Source organism: Haliotis asinina, chromosome 5 (assembly GCF_037392515.1).
Source record: "Haliotis asinina isolate JCU_RB_2024 chromosome 5, JCU_Hal_asi_v2, whole genome shotgun sequence".
Taxonomy (NCBI): domain Eukaryota; kingdom Metazoa; phylum Mollusca; class Gastropoda; order Lepetellida; family Haliotidae; genus Haliotis; species Haliotis asinina.
This window is the reverse complement of record NC_090284.1, coordinates 64,778,724-64,801,236: the sequence shown is the minus strand read 5'-3', so window position 1 is coordinate 64,801,236 and position 22,513 is coordinate 64,778,724. Positions and strand designations below refer to the sequence as shown.

The 22,513-nt window shown below is 39.8% G+C and overlaps 1 protein-coding gene across 3 annotated transcripts in view; it reads right to left on the bottom strand.

The window, feature by feature from the left end:
• The window catches only part of LOC137283773 (troponin C, skeletal muscle-like), a 48,233-nt gene that overhangs the window by 20,155 nt on the left and 5,565 nt on the right, over positions 1–22,513 (bottom strand). The window contains exons 1-2 of one of the 3 annotated variants that reach the window (XM_067815455.1): positions 17,441–17,614; positions 15,646–15,907 (exon numbers count right to left, since the gene is read on the bottom strand). In XM_067815455.1, the coding sequence (XP_067671556.1) occupies positions 15,646–15,853 (208 nt within the window). In that variant the 5' untranslated portion in view covers positions 15,854–15,907; positions 17,441–17,614. Of the gene's footprint in view, positions 1–15,645; positions 15,908–16,797; positions 17,098–17,440; positions 17,615–22,513 lie in introns of those variants that run through there. The other 2 variants (XM_067815457.1, XM_067815456.1) reach the window with 2 other exon arrangements.

The window sequence follows — 22,513 nt, the reverse complement described above, 5'->3', positions numbered from 1 at the left end:
TGGCACGAGAAAGCGCATCAGTGGTCAACAGCCAGTTCTCAAAAGGAATCCCTTCGATGGAAAAATTAGCTTGTTGCCATGTGTATAATATTTTATATTGATTCGTAACGGTGACGAATTAATAATGTCCTTACCTAAGTATCTACTTCACACAAGTCTCAAATAGAACAATATTCGTTTAATCGTCAAAGTTAATGCCATTTAGTTTCAACAAAATCGGTAAATTCATTTCGAATTCGTGCCACTGGCTTGTGTGGACCATCAGCTGTTTGTCAGGTCATGACTACAGTGTTTGCAGGCAATCCATGGACAACAGGGGTAACTCTGCGTCAACAATACGACGTCAGGCAACAAACACACATTTCGTATGCAGATTGTGTGAGTCGTTGGTGTTGTAGATAAGGCAGGACATGTTTACACGTGCACCGTACGATATTCAAAGAGTGAGTTTCAGTTCGCGTATGTTCTGCGTTCTGTTCTTTGATCTGATAAGCATAACTCCGTTCGTTAATCAAGACTGGTTGTTCTCTGGCGCTGACCGTAAATCCATATCGTTCAGATCAATATTACCACTATATGTTGTAATCATATACAACATATCATTATTGCAATATACACCGTGAATATGCTTTGTGTTTGTTTCGATAAAGACGATTAATATGATATTTTACAAAATTGTAATGCTAGTATTGCAGCAAGTTAACTGCAATGGAATGCGACATTAAAGCACTATTTCATTACTCTCATGGAAACACTGAACATATAATCGAATTAGACAATTAGATTTAGACATATGATCCACAATATGGTAAACTGGTTATGACAGATGGCACCAGTCCTGCAGGAACCGCTCTCCTTTTCGCGAAGGCCTGACGTTATTACCATTTGACTCCTAGACACACTTTCGTGATGTGATCGAAAAGTGCACATTCGACTCTGGTCTTGGCAGATATGTTTTGTGGATATGGGAAAGATTTTGTCCATTTTATTTATGATTAGAAATGGATGCATAGCTTTGGTTTTAGACGAGCAATGCTAATATTAACCAAATGCATCTTTTAACGGTTGTTGTAAACATGCATGGTCAGCAGAGGGCACTGTCGAGGACGTGTAAGTATTACTGCTGATGTTGAGAAACACCCTCATCTTTAACGCCGATCATGAAAGCCATTACAGACTCCACGAGGAATTTTAAGAAAACTTAAGATGACTTTATCGGTATCGGGCTCGTGTTGTATGCCATACATGTGAGTTTATTACATTGAAAGATGCTCACTGCACTTTAGCTAACGTACATCATAGGAATAAACGATGGCTTTAATTGCAGGCAATCTGTTTCCCGTCTTGCAACTCTTATCGCAGAGATTCCTCGCTGAAGAAGTAACAGGTATTTGCACCTTAAAGATTCTTCATATTTAAAACTCTTTTGGTCTTCATCGTTGTATTCGTCTCTCTTTAACTGAAGAAAGTAATGCTAACGTACATCACAAGTTGTTGGTAGCTGTACAGGAGTATTACATTTGAAAGTGATAACAGAATGATAGATTAACTGATGCTTAAGTCACTAACGGATCTGTTCTTCAAGAACAGAAAGTACCAAAACAAACTGTTTGAAATATGGTAGAGTGAGCTTGACGTGAAGTGAAAGTCAAATGTCTTGAGGAATGCGTGCCAAGATAGCTAATCAAGAGCGTCATGCGTTAGTAGTTTTAGTTTATTAGTGCTTTGCCCTTTCAACAACTGATTTACGTGTGGAAAATATTATTTGTTTGATCGGCATTCTTGAAGTTGGAGTCAAAATTGAAACATACAACTTTATGGATGACATCTTCTCGTGTGTGGCATGGTGCGAGATATCGCCGTCGATTCTTGTACCTTTATCAAGCTAAGGGTTTGGGTAAAGTAGTTCCCAGAGTTTATGGCACGGTGAGAGAATTGAGGTAACTTATGAACACATTTCAGGATTAAACATAATTCAAGCAAGATCAGTGATTTTGAATCTGGTTTCGGATTTCTACATGGCCAGATGAATTTCAGCTGAAGAGAAAATAACTTCAATGTTACGTCAATGGGTTAAAAAACAAAGCGCTCGCGGCAGTGGAAAATATAGCATGAGATTTTTTAATGGAACCGAAACCACCACAGTTAGAACTGTCCAGGTTTTTCCATATAAACATTGTAATACAGCGGAAAATTTACTTGTTGGCAGTCCTAGGTTAAACCGATATTTATAGTCATAGAACGAAAATAAAACGAAAACGTAATATTAGCAGATGGGCGTTTAGAGTTATAAATGTATTTTATCTGATTGTAACATTCACAAGGAATAAACGCTGATTAGGCGTTTTTGTGGTTGACATCTGTTGGGTATCGTTGTGGAGATGAATGTGTTGCGTAGTCCTGGAACCTGTTACGTGCAGAGTGAAAAACTTGAAAGACATAAATAGCGATACTGGTTATTGTATTATCACTCAATACAATGGCGACTACAATTTCCAGGTAGTCATACTTAAAATCAAAACAACAATGAGTGGGTTCAGCAATATCAAGGTGGGGATATCAGAACAGGGTTTCACACATTGCACCCATATGGAGAATCGAACCCGGGTCTTCGGCGTGACAAGCAAACGCTTTAACCACTGCGCTACTCCGAATCCACATTGACCCCATCCCACCCCATCGAAACAAGAGTTTAAAGCCACGACACAGGGAAACACTGTGTGTTCATTGAGAGAAGGGCATTAAGACTATTTGGTCCTGAACACTAAAACGGTGTTTGTCGTTAAGTGCTATCTAAACATTTTATTGCACCCTTGGCGTGTCACTTGTAATTAAAATATGCTGGGAGAACATAAAATGTGTAGCAGATTGCACAAATAAAACACAACAAAACTATTGTCCATCTCTTTCATCGGGTTGTCCTTGGGTCCCCTGCTAAACAACGTTTATATCATATTGTTGACATTATTATGCTAAATATATATATAGGTATTTCTAGAAGCTAAATAATTTACCATCACTGAGATCAGATAACTAACTGCAATACGTCAGTCTTTGTTGATATACACTTTTGAATGTTTCCTTAGATCAGCGCTGTAGTGAGATGACACAACTTGGTGGATGATCAACTTCTTTATTTAAACAATGTCGACTTTTCGGTATAGGTTATTATTCATTGTTAAAATAAAGAATTTGATGATCCATTAAGTTTTGTCATCTCTACATTAACAACTTCTAGAATGCTACTCAACCAAATCAGCGCTATAGTCTAATCGTACCTACAAGGCGTCATATAATGGAGATGGTGAATGGTACAAGCATAACTGTTCCATCTATCCGTCAAATTACAATTTGCGAAAAACGTCTCGATTTACTGTTATGGTTTGTAATATGATACCATGCTAAATGCAGCTGAAAATGATTTACATGCCCTAAATGAGCAAATAATATTCCTAGCAATATAACGGCATATTTTACATGTTGTATAAATTATTTAATTTCTATAACATGCATCATCCCCATTCACATAGCCATTAAGCGAATGACATATTGCGCCATGTGTCGTACGCACGCTATGCTGGAAAACACCCCTTTTGAGTTGTTGTGTAGTCAATCGTGCTTATCTTGGGAACGGAGCTTATCAGACTGGAGGGAAAACCAGCAGCAAAGACAGGAAAAAATAAACAGAGAAAACATAACTATTTCCCCTCAATCGGAACCTGGGATCCATTAGCTAGGACTGTAAGCATGGCATCAACCTATACCCCGGTGAAAAACAGCACAGTTCAACGTTACGGTTATATACGACCGTACTTCTTGGGTCATGCTTCTCACCGATGAACGCAGTTAATTACTTGGATGTTTGGATGTTCTGTGTTCCATTTCTTAAATTTTGACTTGACATCTTTGAAATTATCAAGGGGGGCTGCATTAATCTGAACATTGTAATTTCTGTACTCTACACTTACATGTTATTTGTTGTAGGAAAGTGAGTTTGCTCAAAATTGTCTCTGTTCACCCAGCAGCAAATGGGTACCCTGTGGAATAAGTCATGTGAGTGTAACCTTCCATGCCTAACAGACAGCTAGTGTTAACCGGGGTAATGATATGCCTGCTTTGACAATGCTATGAACATTCGCCTAGTGAATGGAGTGTGGCGCAATATAAAAAGCACATATTATACTGGTTTTCCTACGGTAACGCCCATCAAGTTGAAATTATTTCATACCCGATTTATTACCTTTCTGGGGTTTCAAGAGACGATACGTTAGGTCCGAGATGCCATGCCACATTCCATTCAAGCACTATCAATTTTATTTACATTTTACAAGATCTGCAGACATACCTTCAGCAACCAGTAACAGTACCAGGGCCTCACCCTGTCACTGCAGCAATGGCATCCATGCACCCAGGACGCCTCCGCTCACATAAAACAAGGCTATATCAAAGTCTAGTTATAAACAAAGACCTCAGCTGCACCAGCAGACTGACCAAAAAGAGAGACTGTTTTCACCTTGAGATATAAATCTGACCCTGGCACCACTCTCACTGTTTCATCCCCACGGGTAACGGTCAGGTGTTTTTTTTATCTACTGATGTGTGGCCGGTCCGGGAAATATCTAACCCCTGGGGTCGTTTGTGTTCGTTAGCCAGAGTGCTCATACAATGAACCATGGCGGACCAGTTTGTGCTGTTTTATAGGTTACTGTATCTGATCATGTGCAGTTTGTGTTGGCCTGGTGCCTTTTTCTGGTATTCTGTTGAGATCTTTTGGCCCCATGGTAGGATACTCCCAATCATAGACAAATTCTGTGAATAAGGGGTGCTACGGTAGGAGTTTGCAAACGCTTAGTCTCTGAATATATAGTTTGGATAGTAGCAAAGAAAACCATTTAAACTGAAAGGGGCCCAAGAGAGACCGGAGAATTCTAGACTTGCTTCTTTTAGCATTGCAGTGACAGCTAGGTATTAACCGGAATAATGTGGTTCAGGGACTGTGAGTGTAGTCTAGTGTAGGACATGTCTAGTGTAGGACATGCTTACGCTTTTCGCTAACGCCTGGTGTCAATAAAACGCACCACGATATAATGTAAACACTGTTCAGCAAACGCACTGATATACCCACGCAAACTAAATAATTTTGACCAGGACTAACATCACAATGAAATATTACCATCCTGAACCTGCTTGTGTATCAGCCTATGCATATACCCGTGCTCATGTTATCAGCCACTGGTTGGCTTCAGTGCATGTTCTTGGTTGGTCCGTTTGTTGTTTAACGCCGCACTCAGCAATATTCTATCTATATGGCGGCAGTCTGTAAATAATCGAGTCTGGACCAGGCAATCTAGTGATCAACAGCATGAGCATAAATCTACTCAGCTGGGATAAGAAGACAGATTCCTGATGTAAATGTAATTGTACTCAGTAACATTCCGACATTTTTTATCATTTCATGTATACAAGGACTTCGACAGAAGTTCCGGTACGTTAGTCGCTGCCAAGCGTTTCCATGCAGTACTGCATGTTGTTTGTCGTTTGCAATATGCTCTACTGAGTGGAATATTTACTGAGTCTGCGTCTACCTTTGCCAAAGACAACCATCAAGATACCTTAGATTTACCGAATGGGACTCATTTGAGGATATCCAAACGCAGGTGTTTTCTTAAAGCAAATATATACCGAGGAACGTCTGGCCCAGATGCTGCAGTGCATGTATCCTCGTCGACTTGGGATGCAGATAAAATGTAACGGTAAATCCAGTGATGCTTATAGTGCTGGTCATATATGTTTAAGCGCTATTTCACAATGAAATAGGTCTATATGCCACCACAGACAGAGATTTTACATGATTATACGCAAACCATTGAGAGAGATGTGATTTTACAAAGCATCAGCAAAATTGCAACCATAACGGGATTAAACTGAAACGAAGATACATTGTATTGTTCTTTGGGGCAACGGGAAGAGATGTTTTGTAAAACATGAACGTGATTTAAAATATGATGTCCTTGTGTTTCGGCATGTGGCTCTCTTGTTCACTCACTCACATATTAACTACCTCAAACACTCACTCACGTGATACATATTTGGGTGTAATCAGAAAATAACATATTGTGATGCATGAATAGATGGACGATGTCACTGAATGCTCTACTGGGTTGAACTACTTGCACTGCGTATCTGTCGATTTGACATTATGTTGCACACTTTGGCAATGTGCCAACAAACACACTGGATAAAATGCTAACATTAAATGGATAGGAATGCTTAACCAGAAAGATAATGTGGCATGATTTTCACTGCGGAAACGAGGGGTCTGTATTTCTAAAGTATGTTATATTTATGAAGTATCATGTATCCCGTATCCGAAATATGTACCACAAAGAACTCACAAATCAAGTCTCAAAACTGATCCCAGTTGTACCGAAAGCGCCAGGGGTGTTACCACGTGTACGGTTTCATGTACAGTCGATGTACAGTTCGTGAATGTCCTCAGGTTACACCAGCCATCACATCACCAGCATCGGTATCTGCGCGTTCATCCTCATCCCAGTTAACGCCCTGTCTGTCTCCTTCACAACGAGTAACTACAAATGGGTTGTCTGTATTGAACACTTTAACGATGTAAAACGTGCGGGGAGCTAAGATCCCGGAGGTACGCAAGTGGCATCTCATTCTGGCTGAAATACTCCAGGCTACCATGTTACCTGTATGTTTAACGGGAAACATAGGCAACGAGTATTCGTGTTTAAAAAAACTCGAATGCCGTTACATCCAGTGAAACTAAGTTATTGTTATCTATTCAGTAGAATAATACCCAGATATATTCTTTGACATGTTATGAGCATGATGGCAGTGTTGATGCATCACGACAATGAGCAGTGTCCTAATTACTCTCAATAAAATATATACAGGTGTTGACCATTATCTTGTCAGGGTTTGCATTTGCAAGTTTAAATTTCGCTTTCATAAGTAACGATCAAATTCATTGAAAAATCATTCCTTTCTAATCTTCTCATTACATTCTAGTAATGAATTCATTCGCCGAATACGCGAGTGTATCGTAACTATAACAGAATGGAGTGTTCACAGACTCCCTGAACACACGGCTGTACATACTGGAGAAGTTTAATCAACCAACCAAGAGGCAAGGCAAGTTCTTTTGAATTATTGTTAAAACCTGCGTTTTACTCTCAACGAATATATCCAGTGTATTTCAGAGTCCCCTCTTTCATCATGTACGTGCGTTTTGTACTGCTACGGTGTTAACAAGTTTTTTCTATTAGCGGTTGTGAAGGATATAGTGTTCAGAATGAAGGTGCCCATGTTTGGGCGTTATTTTAGGTGCTTGGTTCGGACTTGCATTTAAGTGGAAAGGGATATCCGACAATTCTTTCAATGTACCGTTACTAACGGCAAACCCTTAAAATAGACCGTGAATGGGTACAAATGGAAGCCAGAGATAGTCATAATTTTCATTTCTTCACAGTCTTCTTCATGACAGGCGGGCTTAGTATAATCGTTAGCAAGAGCTTGTTGCTTAGCGACGCTCTGTGAATGATCAATTCAGTGATCAGCAGCATGAGCATCACTCTGCGCAACTGGGATACGCGTACGATGACATAAGTAAGCCAAGTCAGCGAGCCTGACTATCCGATCCCTTCAGTCGCCTCCTACGACACGCATGAGTTGCTGACGATCGATTCTAAGCCGAATTTGCATGGGTACATTTGCAAGTTGGCAGGAACACATAGCACAAAATCACGACTGGAATTTGATATATTCTTGTTGATGAGTTATTCCTCAGGTGCTATCTGTAAAGACATATGGGCAATACACATTCATGAGCTGGCTTTTAGTAACATCCTCCACAACTATTTCTCGCTTTTCACATCTTGAGTAAAACCCCCAATTTTCGATCTTAGCAGTAACAGAATTGAGAGATTTCGTCGGAATTCTAACAATTTTAAGGAAACTGCATTTGGTGAATCTTCTTGTATCATTCCATAAAACCAAATTTTACGTCAAGAAGATTGTATCTCTTTATATTTTGAAATCCAATCCATCAACTGAATCATATTCCTATGCTAACATTGTACTTGTGAATTAGTTGTCTTCCAGATAATAATTCCTGTGTTGTTTCCAAAGGAATATTTACACTTCGAATACTAATTAATAAATAAACTCAGATACTGACTGAAGTTCCCATGTTGATGAAGTAAACTAAAACGAATCTGTAGAAAAGAAAGTATTACTTGAAGCTTATATTTCTTTACATACTTGGTATCATGTATCAAGAAAAAGATTCATTGCTCAATCTATTACTATGTTATACGTTTTATGGCTCAAAGCCTACCTTTCGAAAAGTGATAATATGTCATTCTATCCCTCCCATTGAGCAAGCAGCTGTTTCAGGGGCGTGTTTTCCTACTCATCCCGTCTTTAAGGACGACCTACATTGATTGCGGGGAAGGTACATCAAAACCGATTGTTCCATACCGTTATTATCCGGGCTCGTATAGCAACGTCGAATTATCCGCCATATGTCGAATAAAGCGTTTATGAGCATCAGGTTCTTTTGTTTTATGGACTAATGATAGCAATACTACTCATTTTCATTAGACCTCTTGTGTAAAACAGACATGACGTATAGCCCAATAACACATTTATACCTAACGCATGGCACCGAATTGAATTTTCAGACACGGAAAATTAAAGTCTGAAACAATGTATGTCCTCGTAGAGCCTGAAAAGTTTCACCTTGAAGGACAGCTACACACGTGGAACACAATCTGGCCGTCTCTTCACAGTAATATCTGGCCTTTGTTCTTTTTTTTTCAGCATCACCTCACGGCATCCCAACTATCGAATTAATGCATTAAATTACATGTTTTGCATGATCCATGTGATTGTATGCTAGGGCCCATAGGACCATCAGCTTTCTATACATGTAGTGTCATGCACTTATTGGTACACGGAATTGCATCGTCTACGTCCGAATTTTGAAGGAATGATATTATTTAACGAAAGTGTAAAAGTTACATGAAGTGACCGGGGGTTAAATGGTTCGTTCCAAGATAATTGCATTTTTATTGGAGGTATATGTGTGCATTCGAATTTGCGTTTATCTGTGCGTATGCGTGTGCGTGTGCGTGTGTGTTTGTGTGTGAGAGAGACAGATAGATGGATAGAGAGAGAGTGTGTGTGTGCGTGTGTGCGTGTGTGTGTGTGTGCGTGCGTGTGTGTTTAGTTTCTCGCTGTGATTTCAAGTGCATGCGAAAATGACTTTGTCGGTTTTGTTTTTCCGTCCGACCAGTCGTTGATTTAATCTCGTAATGATAACACATATAACAGCTGAACGTAACCATCTTTTCACTTTATAGGTTGACAATCAAACCTCAGGCGAGATTCAAACGTCAAACTTCGGCTCTCCGAGCACACGCTCTGTCCAGTATGCCAACAGACTTACACAAGACAAAGCCACCATTGCACTACACACAACGGAATCAAGATGTTTCATTATCAACCTTGTCCTATCAATGCTCCACCCCACTGCAATATATGTACAGGCAACATTAGAAGCAATGTAAAATACATTACACGGCATTCCGCAACACCTACAATACACACATCTGCTTCCCCATCACCCCACACAGGGTTAGCCTTGTGGTTATGGTGTTCGCTCTACACGTCCGAGTTCGATTCCCTGGTTACAATGTGTGAAGCTCATCGCTATGTCTTCTGCTGTGATAGTGTTGGCATATTTCAGAATCTAAAATCGGTATAAAACAGTACTCACTCAATTATATCCCTTATATTTAGCAGAACCATTATTGCTAAACCATTTTGCCTGGTATGGTATTTTTAACAAAATGTATTACGTCCATCTTTGCTAGTGTTGTTTATGCAGTGAAATAGAATCCATGGTAATTCTGACATTGCGAGTACGGCCATTACGTAAGACTCGTTTGTTCCGTCGGTGGTGAACAGAAATAACGTACGAATTGCTTACATCAGTTGCACAGCCCGCCTGCGTCAGTTAAAATACCTCATATGATGAAGTACCATTACAGACGTCACCAGATTCTCGAAGATAATTCCTATCAACAAGCATACCCGTCCTTTATTTCATCCAAACCTAATAATGGTTCTAAGGTGCCAAAAATAAAATCTGCCAATTACTTCTCACGCCCCTCTTTCAACATAATTTCAATCTGTGTTTCTTGCCACAAGTACGGCGAGTCAACCGCTGATGCAGGTTTGAGGGCGTTTGTAAGCGTTCCCCCACACACCAACTTCCGCAAAGTCCTTTAAACCCAAGTTTATAGCTGGTCTGGCGCTACCGCCAGGCGTAGGGCGAGGATTTCATTTCCTTCAGATAGATGTAATCTTGGATGTAAAGTGTAATTGCATGTTGAAGGTAATGATTTGCTAAATAACCGTTCTGTTAACTTATCATGCTTTGTAAAAGACATGAAGTGAATTGGCGGGTGTCTATTGCATGTCGATATCTGAAATGTGCACTTGTGTGTACACGACTGTAGGTATACTACGGTTGTATCAGACTGACACGTGCTGCCTACATAGCATGTATATTACAGCTGGCATCGGGACTATGGAGAAGCATCCTGCATGTACAGCTGCGCATTTAATCAATAGATTTAAGTGGATTTTTTATTCCAGGTTATTTTTATAAAGACTCATTGAGTCTGCATTAAAAGTGTATATGTTATATACCCTCTCTGTTTCTGGATATCTGTTTGCATTACAACTTAATTTGTGTATATACAATTGTGGAAATATCTAGACTCATATTCATGATGACAAGTGAATGTGTGAGTATGATGTTATGCTGCATTAGAATGTCACGGAGGAGGACGCCAGAAATGAGGTTCATACGGTGTACCCTTGTCCTATATCGAACCTGAGTATTCGACGTGAAGAGCAAAAGCTTGAAGCAGATAGTAATTCAATTGTCTCCTCCCAGTCCATTACCCACCCATTACAGCATTCATTGGTGCAATCATCAAATACTCGCACATTTAGTTTGTATCACCAGCAAAAAAATTCAAAGATTTGTTCTGTTTCAGAATATTTATTTATTTATTTATTTATTTATTTATTTATTTATTTATTTATTTATTTATTTATTTATTTATTTATTTATTTATTTATTTATTTAAACAAACCTTTAGGTTTCCTCATATTCTGAATCTCTGGTCTCCCTGTTCTGCCTTTCAGTTTGAATGAGTTTGTTTGTTACCATCAGAATTATATATAGTCAGAGACTAAGCGTTAGTCTGTAAAAGAGGGGGCTTCTAAACGTCCTTCAACAACACGATATACTTCAACAAGATCGGCCATCTCCTACATCGTCAGCAATTATACTCACATATACGTAGATCAGGGGAACGCTTTAGTGTGTTACCTGTGTATCTTATCGTGACTTTGTCAGATATTGATAACATTCCAAGGCTGAATCTTCTGGGCATGTAGTCAACGTGACACTAACGTACAGAGAACTAAGATAAAGCCTCTAGCTATATTACACATTGATGTACCAACACACTTCAGTCAAATATGCCCGCGATTTTGGCACTGGCGTATGCATGGGTTCCAGATGAACACTGTCGCTGTAGAACGCATAGCTGTGCGTCCTGGTGCTGAATGTACTGACGCCATGGCGAAACATGACTCTTTACTGCAATCATTATGACGTCACAGTGATGCGCATGCTGGTGACCATGGCAACCCACGACGACATTGATCATGAGTGTTCATAGTGAAGATTGAGCGAGGTAAAGTGGATGAAGTGCTGTCAAGGATACTTATTAAATACTTTTATAACTTAACCACATACGATACAGTTTTCCACTGATTCGATTTAAGACAGAAAAACACCAACTGAAACTATAAAACGACCCACCTATGCAAAAATCGAAGCAATATTTGTTAATATTACACAATGTATCGTTTAATTAATACACACCATGAGAAACTTTAAATATAATGTAATCCTTCCGTTGCCGAAACATGTATTAAGAAGCTCAAAGCAACGACCATCCTGAGGATGTGAATGAGTGAGTGAGTTGAAATTTTATTGTCCCGTCGGAAACATCCCCGCCATATAGCGCTAATAAAATCAAATCATAGGAACTATTATGGCGATACAACATCATCTGTCACCGACATTCATCAATATCGTCCCTCTTGCATTTGATTCGAAACATTATATACAAACTGTATACGCACAATCGCCTCCCGTGCTACATGTTAAAAAAAAAACGTCCGTGCTATCAAGTGTCGTTAATGAACGAGTGTTTGAAATAGCTTCTCCGCCATTGCATCAATCCATCACTGGTATTTAGTTGGTTAGTGCTGCCACATACTCATTAATTCTGACTTGTATTAGTCAGGTGTGAAGACAGGGAAGAGGAAGAGTGTTTTATTTTGCGGTTGTAAACTGGAGTAATTTGTCGGTAAGGAACATTGTAGCTATTCAATACGTTCCCCAAATAAGATCAAGGGAAGAGTTACTGCCGGAGTCTGATGTTGATTACTGTAATCGGACGGTTGGAAAATATATGGGTAAGGGATCTTAACTGATGCAGATTTCATTGTGGCTCAAAAGAATGTGTTGTTAGATAAAGAAATGTTAGACACTTCTATTTTCCGTTTCGCCCTTCTTTGAGAATGAAACAGGAAGTACAAGTGAAGGCATGGCCTATTAGATAAGTAACTAATAAATGTTTTTTTTTCTTCAGAGCTGTTGTTGTAATAATGCTCTTGACAAATACACACCCATCCGCTACACACCCATCCTTAGACGGAGAGGGTACTTTCAGATCATTACACAATCATCTCATTAGTCGCACCACTGTTAATCCGGACACCGAATATTCAGGACACCCCTATTCCAAGCGATTACTCCTTCAGGGATTTTATGTAATAAATAAAATGGGCAGTCCTACCTACACGAACTTTTTGTTACATCATAGGTGTCTTAATCTGTTCGAAATGAAAAGACCGAATGCGTAACGTTTTACTCCGCATTTAGCAAGATTCCAGCAATATCACGGCGGAGAACACCAAAAATGGGCCTCGCAGATTGTACCCATGAGGCAGAATCGAAACGGGTCTTCTGCGTGACGTGCCAACGCTTTAACCACTATGCTACCTCAGTGTCTGCGAAAAGAAATGAAAAATGGAATGGGCCATACTTTATACAAGAAAACTTAGAAAGACGTCAATCCGATAGAAAGATATGCTGTTCATTCACAAGGTAACTACATGATCACCTTAACCGTTCTTCCATAGGTCGATTTAGCAAAAAATAACTTCTTTTGTATTTTATATATTGAGAAGAATTAAACGATACGCCATCAACTGCCAAGTAGTTCTGAAGGTCATTAGAGATACAGTTTCCATGCGTTCTCCATCTGTCACACTCCATCAGTGTGATGGAACACCAGACCCTCCCACCTTCATCCCCAGCGTCCGTTAATCACCTTCCAGTACTGCAGTTCAGCGCCCATGGTGTCAGAGCGGGAGCCCATTACAGCCAAATGCTTTCATATCCCCTATACCTGATCCTCATGCCCGCTTTCCATTTGTTTGTTTTTTTTCTCCTATGCGTGGAATAAACAATGCCCATTTAATTCTTTGGCGATTGGTGGCTGAACATTTTAGCTGTTTACATACACTTTTCGACCTGTGTGTAAGCACTTTATAGTCATAATTGCAAAGAGTGATAACGAGTGCCATAGAATCATTGGGATATCTAAGGGTGATGGAGTGCCGTTAAGCCTCTTATCGCAAACTACTTATATATTGAGGACCTTCGTATACTTACCGCAAATATGTCAGAGAACCCAGATACCTGTTGTGTTTGCGCATGAACATGGGAAATCCTTTAAGAGGAACTATCCAAGCTTGTTTCCTACAGCCAATGCCACTTACAGCCTAGATCAGTGCTTGTTTCTGTAGCAAGATCAGCATGACACAGTCATCTATCTTATCATGATATTAAGACTGCATGAAATTACACGGCAAGGTCTTAGCACTAGCGAAATCTGATAAGATACTGCTGTTTTGACATGGAGTACAGAAAGCTGAGCTTTAAGAATAAAATTTAAATTGCAAAATACACATAAGACGGTTGGCATGTAGGATAATAATATACTTCCGGTGCGATATTTCTGTACGGGTACAGATAAAGACCGAATCGAACCGAAAAGAAGACAACCATTAGTCAATATTGTCTACAACTTTGACCTTCTCAAGTTTTACCATGGATATTATAAACTGCAAACAATACCATTTACAGATATCCGTTCTGAATTAAATGTATCATATATCGATTGAGATCAAATAAATTCCATTGAAGGAATAGATATAGCTAACGATACCAGCAGCGTGAGAAATATTTCTGGCAAAGTGACGGGAGCCTTCACAGACCTTTTCCACGAGGGTTATGGTATTGGTATGAGATAGTTGGTATCTGTATACTGGTATGGCTTTAGTATGCTGTCTGCATACCCCTGCGATCGTTTCACATTGTTGTGAAACGATGTCCCATTTGACCGCACTGTAAAATATGAATCGTCAACGCTGAGAGAATCAATCTAGTTTACTGGCCTAAACAGATTCCATTGGGTTATAATGCAGGGTAGTGATGAAGACAGTCTCGATAATCAGAAATAATTGACCCTTGTGGAGTCAGATTCCTCCATTTTGTTACCAGTAAATACCATGAACAGGGTCAAGAGAGACAAAAAACATTTAACCGTGATTTGCTGATTTTGAAATTCAACATCGAGCTATACAGTCCGTATTTATAGAGGATTGCTGTTTACATATTCACAAAAGGAATAAGCAGGGTGAATTAAAGTACATGAGGCATTTCTGTCATAATCGTTCCTGTGTTTTTGTTGGGTTTTTCGTTGTTGTTGTTGTTGCTGCAGAGATTAACGTAAATTATTACGCCTTGAAAATCACCAAGTATGTTTATCAAAGTGCTTTGTTGCAGAAATAAACATGACGCGATTTTACTTGGCAATGAGACGAGGACGTTTCTTGTTGCGAAGACGATAAATCTACTTTTTAGCGAATGCTTATGTCCTCCTTCACACGACATTGAACACAGTAGACTACATGAAGTGCTTCACAACGCACAAACAGCCGTTATCATAAGAAAGCTTTCTCGTTAGTGCATATGAGAGATAAACATCAGCGTGCATTCGATAAATGACATTCCTTCAAGAACGATCTGTACATGTACGTACAGACAAGTAGAGGCGATTGTCTCACGTAAGAACTCTCTGGAAAAGTTCTTCATAAAGTTCAGTGTTGTGAATGGACAACAATTACGCTTCTCCATCAAACCACAGATCTAAAACTGCGTTTCATAACTGTTGATGCCGATCCAGAAAGTGTCCCAGAAGTCCAAATATGACTCATACTGAAGAACAAGTTCTAGATATCTGGAACCCAATACTCCATAATACTGAACCTTGTCGCATTGATTCCAATGTAGAGTTTCGACCTTCACTGCCAGATTAACAGCATGTATTGATGCATGCCAAGCCAGAAGCTTTTCTTCTCGTATGTAAAAACAACAGAAGTGTATATTAAGGTACTTACCATTAAATGTAATTCTTCCATCCTTGTTGTTGTCGACGACGTCTAAAACGTTGGTGACTTCCTCGTCTGTCAGAGAGATTTCCCCCTGGAAGCCTTTGATGATCAGGTGGAACTCATCGTATGGTATATAACCGATAATCTTCGTGTCCAGAATACGAAAGTACTCCTTCATCTGGAACTCGCTATCGATGTCTACCACCCCCGCCATTCAGAGACCGTTTTCTTGTCGGTGTCGCCGAAATATACACCCTTGAATACAAATCTGTGAAGAAAGAAAAGACTCGGTTCATAAACCGAGAGAAGAAAGGTATGTTTCAGAACTTAAGGGGGCCAGGAAATGACATATATGGTTTATCACATGAGTGAGGGAGGACTGGAAAGGTATAGTTCATAACGTGAAGATGAAGACAGAAAAGATATAGTTCATGGCTTGGGGTGAAGAAAGGACAGACAGTTACCATGGGTATATCTTTCTTATATTGTATTCCAAAGTATACTCCGAAGTACAACATTTCAAATCGGTATATCTTATAGTTCTATAAAATATTGCGAAAAAGGCGACGGATAAACATACACACACAAATACATTAAACGGGTGAGTACAACGAGTTCAACGAATATGCGGCTTGCACTGAAACAGTGAGACAAAGTCAAAACCTTCCTCTTATAGCCCCATACACGTATCACCCGAGTACACTCAGCACATTCGCCATTGATGCAGTAGAGAAAGTACTAGGCAAACAGAATAAGATCGGATACGATTTAAAAAGTAATTAAATCAAAACTGTTGGTCACTGTTGGGATATCTGTCGAAGTTGACTCGTTTGTTCAAGTTCTCAAGGTACAATGAACCCATTAGCACCTGCAAGTACCAGTTCTGTTTATGGAATGTAGGTGAAGCATCATAAAACGAATAAGAAGCCAGCTATTTTTCATTTAATCAGAAGTGGAATATAATTGAGGAATGTTAATTTACTTTTAGAACTTATCATGTCTACTTCAAAAGCATGACTGTAAATGAAACCAACCGAATCTATCCATTCCATTAGCTAACAGGTGTACCGTTTTAGCTAAACACATCAAAATAACATACTCTACAAAGGGATTAGAATTTAAAAAATATATGACCCTTAAAACAAAATATTATACTACCTCCAATATAAGACCGGTGAAGCCTGAAACTTGTTTCCACAAACAACGGCTCATAAACCGATCTCTCAACGCCGGTACCTTTCAAACACAAGCGAAAGGCAAAACAGTGTTATATCCTCCCTTAAGCCGAGTTCTAGCACAGCGAGAGATTTGTGAATGGATCTGCCTTTGAGCTGGAGAAGCCCCGAGTACGAATATACATGTACTGTGTAGATTATAAACGATGGGATTGGATACTGGTGAAATGAAGAACAGAGCTCTTCGGCATCTCATCGGTGCACAGGGAATCGCATCTAAGGTAAAAATCGGAAGGTGCGGGTTTCGATTTCATTGACACGTGGAGAGATCGGTTGAGACAAGTTGAGAATGAACGAGGGAGATAAGATCACATTTTGGCAAAGACTTTTAAAAGTTTTTCCCGGCGTTCTATAGAAACAAACTTGTGTGTTTCTGTCAAAAGAAATGAAAACGTAGGGCATTGCAAAGTTCAGTAATCTTTTGAGCAATGTGTCTTACTGTAATATACACAATATATTGAAAACTATGAATGGCGTTATAAAGAAGTTAAATGTAATGGGAAGTTACTATGGAAATCAAACATGCTGGAAAGGAAATGTGGGGGATAATATGTAATATATTTTACCTGTTATGAGATGCTAGTTCCGCTGACAGAAGTGCAGTCACGCTACATATGTATTTGTCTAGGCCGAAATGAGACGGCTGCTAAACGGTTCCCTCCCGTACGCATTCAAGATCGAAAGTTTTTGGTATGTTGGGGAATTCTTGTGCGACAAATAGGACCTGGGATCTCATGAATAAATCTGCATATTTCGTCACTTCCTTTTTGACTGGGTAAGTCTGAAGATCACGTGTGCTAATTACGTTTAGTAGTTTCATGTAAGGGGCAGTAACTGCTGGTGGCTTTAATGCCTAGTTTTTCTTCTCGTTGAGAGAATACGAGAATACAATCTAGGTGGATTCTCTGATAATCTTTACTTGTGGCATCACAAATTTACCAAGACGGTGTGTTAGCGAAGGTTAGAGTAATCCTGCGGTCATTTTTCATGCGAGCAGACGATTTAGCTCAGTTTGAGAGAAATCGCTGACAGCTGTCTCCCCACAAGTGATTGACTAGCTGGCGGATCAACACGCGTGCAAACGCCACTAAATCCACGGGCAGACGAATAATCGCAGTCTCGTCAAAGCATGTGCTGTTTAACAAGTCATCGTCTGCTGCCATCTTCAAGCAAAAGTTCAGATCTGTTAATCGAAACCCGAAGCGAAGTTGAATTGCTTTGGTTATCTGAAAGATATCCGCCCGTTGTTTTTGTTTTCTCCGGCAGCAAGGGGAATTCTTTCGCCATTAGTACATTCGATTCACACCCTTAAACTACGATCAAAAAGTTTTTGTAAGCTCTTAAAATCAAAGCGGAGGGTTATGAATATTTACTTGTGATTTATAATTGGAAAACACGTTATAACATGAAACGACTGAAAAGTGCTAAACGAATTTAAAAAATTATCTTCCGGTTAAGTTATTTTTTCCCGTTGAGCACGTTTCCCCTGTACTACAATTATAAACAGGAAACAGACAATATTTGATACATTAAATTTGAGATACCCGTCAAAGTATGAAGGTCAGGGAGGAAGTTTGCTGTCGGAATGCTTTCCTGAAAGATGATCCAAGAAAATAAACACTGGATATGACGACGCCTGGCGCTTGTGATTAAATGAACAAACACGTCCTCTCGTTTTTGTCACCATCAGAACATGGCTTGTTCACGAAACAAGCCTCCACATTTCTTTGATTTTTTTTCAAGATATTAAAATTAAATCATCAGTCCACATTTCTTTTGTGCACACGTGCTTTATTCTGGACAATAGTGCACCATCCTTGTTTACCACCTTGTACATGATATCCCACGAAACGTCATGATTATTTTCAAACCAGAAGTATAATAAGTTTTCAATATACCATCTGAGTATATTGTAATAACACTTTACCATGTTAACACCTGTACGTGTGTGTTTAGGACATACCTGTCTTGCTGAAACACGAGCAAGCAAAGCCATGGGCCTAGTCTTTCGAAGACCTCATTGCGCTAAGCTAGTTGTAAGTGCCATCCGTATACGTTAGCATTAACTTACGCCTATGTTAGCGCTAACAGAGCTTCGAAAATCCAGGCCCTCGAGCGTCTTCGCGATGAAACATGACCATGGTACTTTACGCCAGCTCTCTTGGTACAGCCTGACAGTAGACATTGGGGAAGTCAAATTTGACCAGGGTCCCGTTTTACAAGGTTCTAAGGGCTAAGAGTGTCGTAAGTCTTATGTGTTACAGTACGTTAGGACGCGCTGCGATAGCTTTATGAAACTGGTCCCAGGTCGACGGACTACGTCGTGTATTGAGGTGTTCATGTGAAACTTCAGCTGGGGACCTAAGTCAGATGGCTAGTATTACGAAACCGGCAAAAGTCTTAGCTAACACAAGCTAACTCGCTTTATACGTGTCAGGAATTGAAACGGGGCGTTAAACCTCCATGTGTATCACCTTATGTCAGTAACCTTGTTCTGAAGCTCCAAACATCGTCAAACCCCGGGGTCTCATTGAAAGGCTTTTGTCATTTTGAAAGGGACACTCTCTAGGAGCCGGCTAGTCAACCTCCATCGTGTGTCGCACATAAAATGTAACGCCTGAAAGCATCAGTTCGATCAATAGCATTAAAGACGTAATAATTCGGTTTGAATATTTGAATGCCGCATTGAAGAGTGTTTTAGTTGTGAGTGGGCTACATGTTAGACATAGTAGGATGGACAAGGTTGTGTAAATTTTTTTACGTAAATCTCGGAGCACGTCAACGTCTTTACAAACTCATGATCCTGACGGCGCCAAGGGCCGCAACTTCATATGACAAGCTGCACTGTCTTAGTGATTGTGTTTCGTATGAAACATTTCACAAATAACCAACCATATGTGATCCGCCAAATCGAGATTCAGAGATGACGTGTAGGAGATAAACAGCAAAGCGCCCAATCTGTTCATGTAGTATTTGTATACTAAAGAAATGTTTTTATACCATCGAGTCATCTCGGCGGAACACGCTAAATACGGCACTCACTTCACGTCTCATGTACTTGATGTCTCTGAGCATGCACTGTAACTCGTCGCCTGGTGAGCGTGTCGCTTCTCAGATATATTTGCAGTCAACAATATGGTTCCTGAACGTTAACCAATATGACGTCATATTCAAGACAACTACTCGGTCTGATAGTACCTCCCAGCTACCTTGTGGTGTATTTTGTGAAGAACCGTGTCTGTAGTGCTCTGCTGTCTCATATGTAGTTAGTGTTGCGTGTCAAAATATGTGCTAGTTTTCTCATAGTTATAGCACTAACACCAGCCCAGAAAACAGATGTTACTACTCACATTCCTACATCCAATACCATCATAGTTACCCTACATATTCCAGTGTCGGCTACTACCAACGCAATTAGAATTGACGCCACTGCTTTGGTTAATACGAAATTCGGATATTACGAATTAATTTTAAATGAACACTATCCGGCGTTGACACTGACTGGATCTTTTATGAGATATAAAATGTGTGAAACTCCATTAAAAACACTTTCATTTGCAAATATTAATTGGCCAGTGAAAACATGACGCTGGACAAGGATAAGATGTTACGATGATGAATTTTAATTCATTCACTCACTCACTCACATGTCGATACGTTTGGATGGGACATATCACACAAAAAAGTTTGTATCATATGTACACCACCTTTCACCGCCCTCCAGCCACTAGTAATACAAATATTGCGCACCTTCTCAGTGGAGTATTGGTTAGAGCGTCCACGCGGAGAGCAGAAGACCGCGGGTTCGATCCCAGGCCGCGTCAAACCAAAAGACGATGAAATATAGTATTCTTTGGTCCCTGCTGTAGCCATTAATGGTTACAACAAGGACTGGTCGGCTCCGCGTCAGTATAACGTATCCAAGTGGGGTATCCATGCTTAACTGCGGCATGGTATCTCGGTGAACTAGCTCTATAAAACCAGCTTAAGTCTGGGATAGTACAAACAGCCATGCATGCACATTGTTTTATGAGCGAAATATTCAAAAGAACGACGTTAAACCCCATTTAACCTCACCTCACCTCACCTCGCCTCTAAATATTGTGCAAAGTTTTTTCAAAGGAAGGTTGTAGTAAGTGGAGATAACTCCGTAAGCAAGACCACCATAAATTATAAACGCCTCGCGGTTGCCAGCTCGCGAAGTATGAATACCGCTTGTCAACGAGATGGCTGATATTGCAGTTGAAGTATTCAAGGTATCTGTGTTAAATGATAGGAACTGTTTTGATGTAAGATCCCGATGGGTGGAACTGACTACTGGGGGAGATACATTAGAGTTGAACGTGTTTTGGCTAGGGAAAGACGCATGGGTTGTTTGTTTGGTAAACATGTTCATTCGTACAGACTAGTAGTGATTCTGAACAGTCTGTTGATATTGAATTCTGTATCAGTACCTGTGTTTTTTTTATGAGCTTCATGATATACTCAAAAGGATTTGGCCTTTAGAGCATCCTTCTAGTCAAATGATGGGATGAATAGTTGAATAGTACAGTGTTTAACGAAACATACCCTTCATTGTCACGGAACCCCTCTCAGCGGTATGACGCAGCTAGTGTGACGTGCAGTGTGTGCAGATGTTCTGTGGAAGTGCACGCCTACAATGTGAACTACTGATACTTAAGGTACGTTTCCAATGGGTGTCACTCCAGATGTAAGGGGCCAGTGGCGGTGGGGTAGTGTTGGGCGTAAAGAGTTCGTGTTAAGGTATGGGAGTGACGATCGTTGTGGAACATGACACTGATTCATATCACACACACACGGATCCACACACAGCCTTAAAGAAAGGCATATCACCCCATGAAGAGCCTTCGTTTCCTCATCATGCTTGGTTTCGGATGCTCAACCAAGAAGCTAATATAACAGTACCATGATCGAATTGTCCAACTCCCAATCTTCCCATAAAACAAGCTATGATTGTCTACTAGATGTTGTTGCAATGCTATTCTTTTTTGTCATTTTTTAAATCAGACATTTTGGCTTCTACATGTCATATGTTGTTCCAAAATGTTGCATACACGGTGCATTATACAACACTAATATTGAATGATATATGGAATGAGGTATAAACACTTATTGGGGTTGTATTCTCAGAATTGAGACTGGCCGATATCCTAAAGAATCTGAAACCGACAAAATAATCTGTAATCGCCAAAATATTGTGGATGAATATCCCTTTATGTTATTTTGTCAGTACACATTATCATCATCACTGGAGTGACAAAACGCGAAATCTTCTCTAAGACGTTTTTAGTAACTATTTAGTTTTGAATAGTGAAATTTAAGGATGTATATAACATTATAAAACTTGTAAATGTGAGGCTTATTATTAAGTTTGAGATCAATCAGTGGCACCGTTTTGAGATTTTATCAACAACACTCAGCTTAATGCAGCGAACATGACGACATTCTTACCACAAGAATGCTGTGCCAGCAGAAGAGTCGATTGTATGATATCATATTAATGAGTATGTGTTTATAAATCACTATTGAAGAGTGTTGACACTAGGTATGCGCGAATAAATACTTTATTTAGCGTATCCTATCCCACCGGTGTCACTATTCTCGGTTTTCAGGAGAAC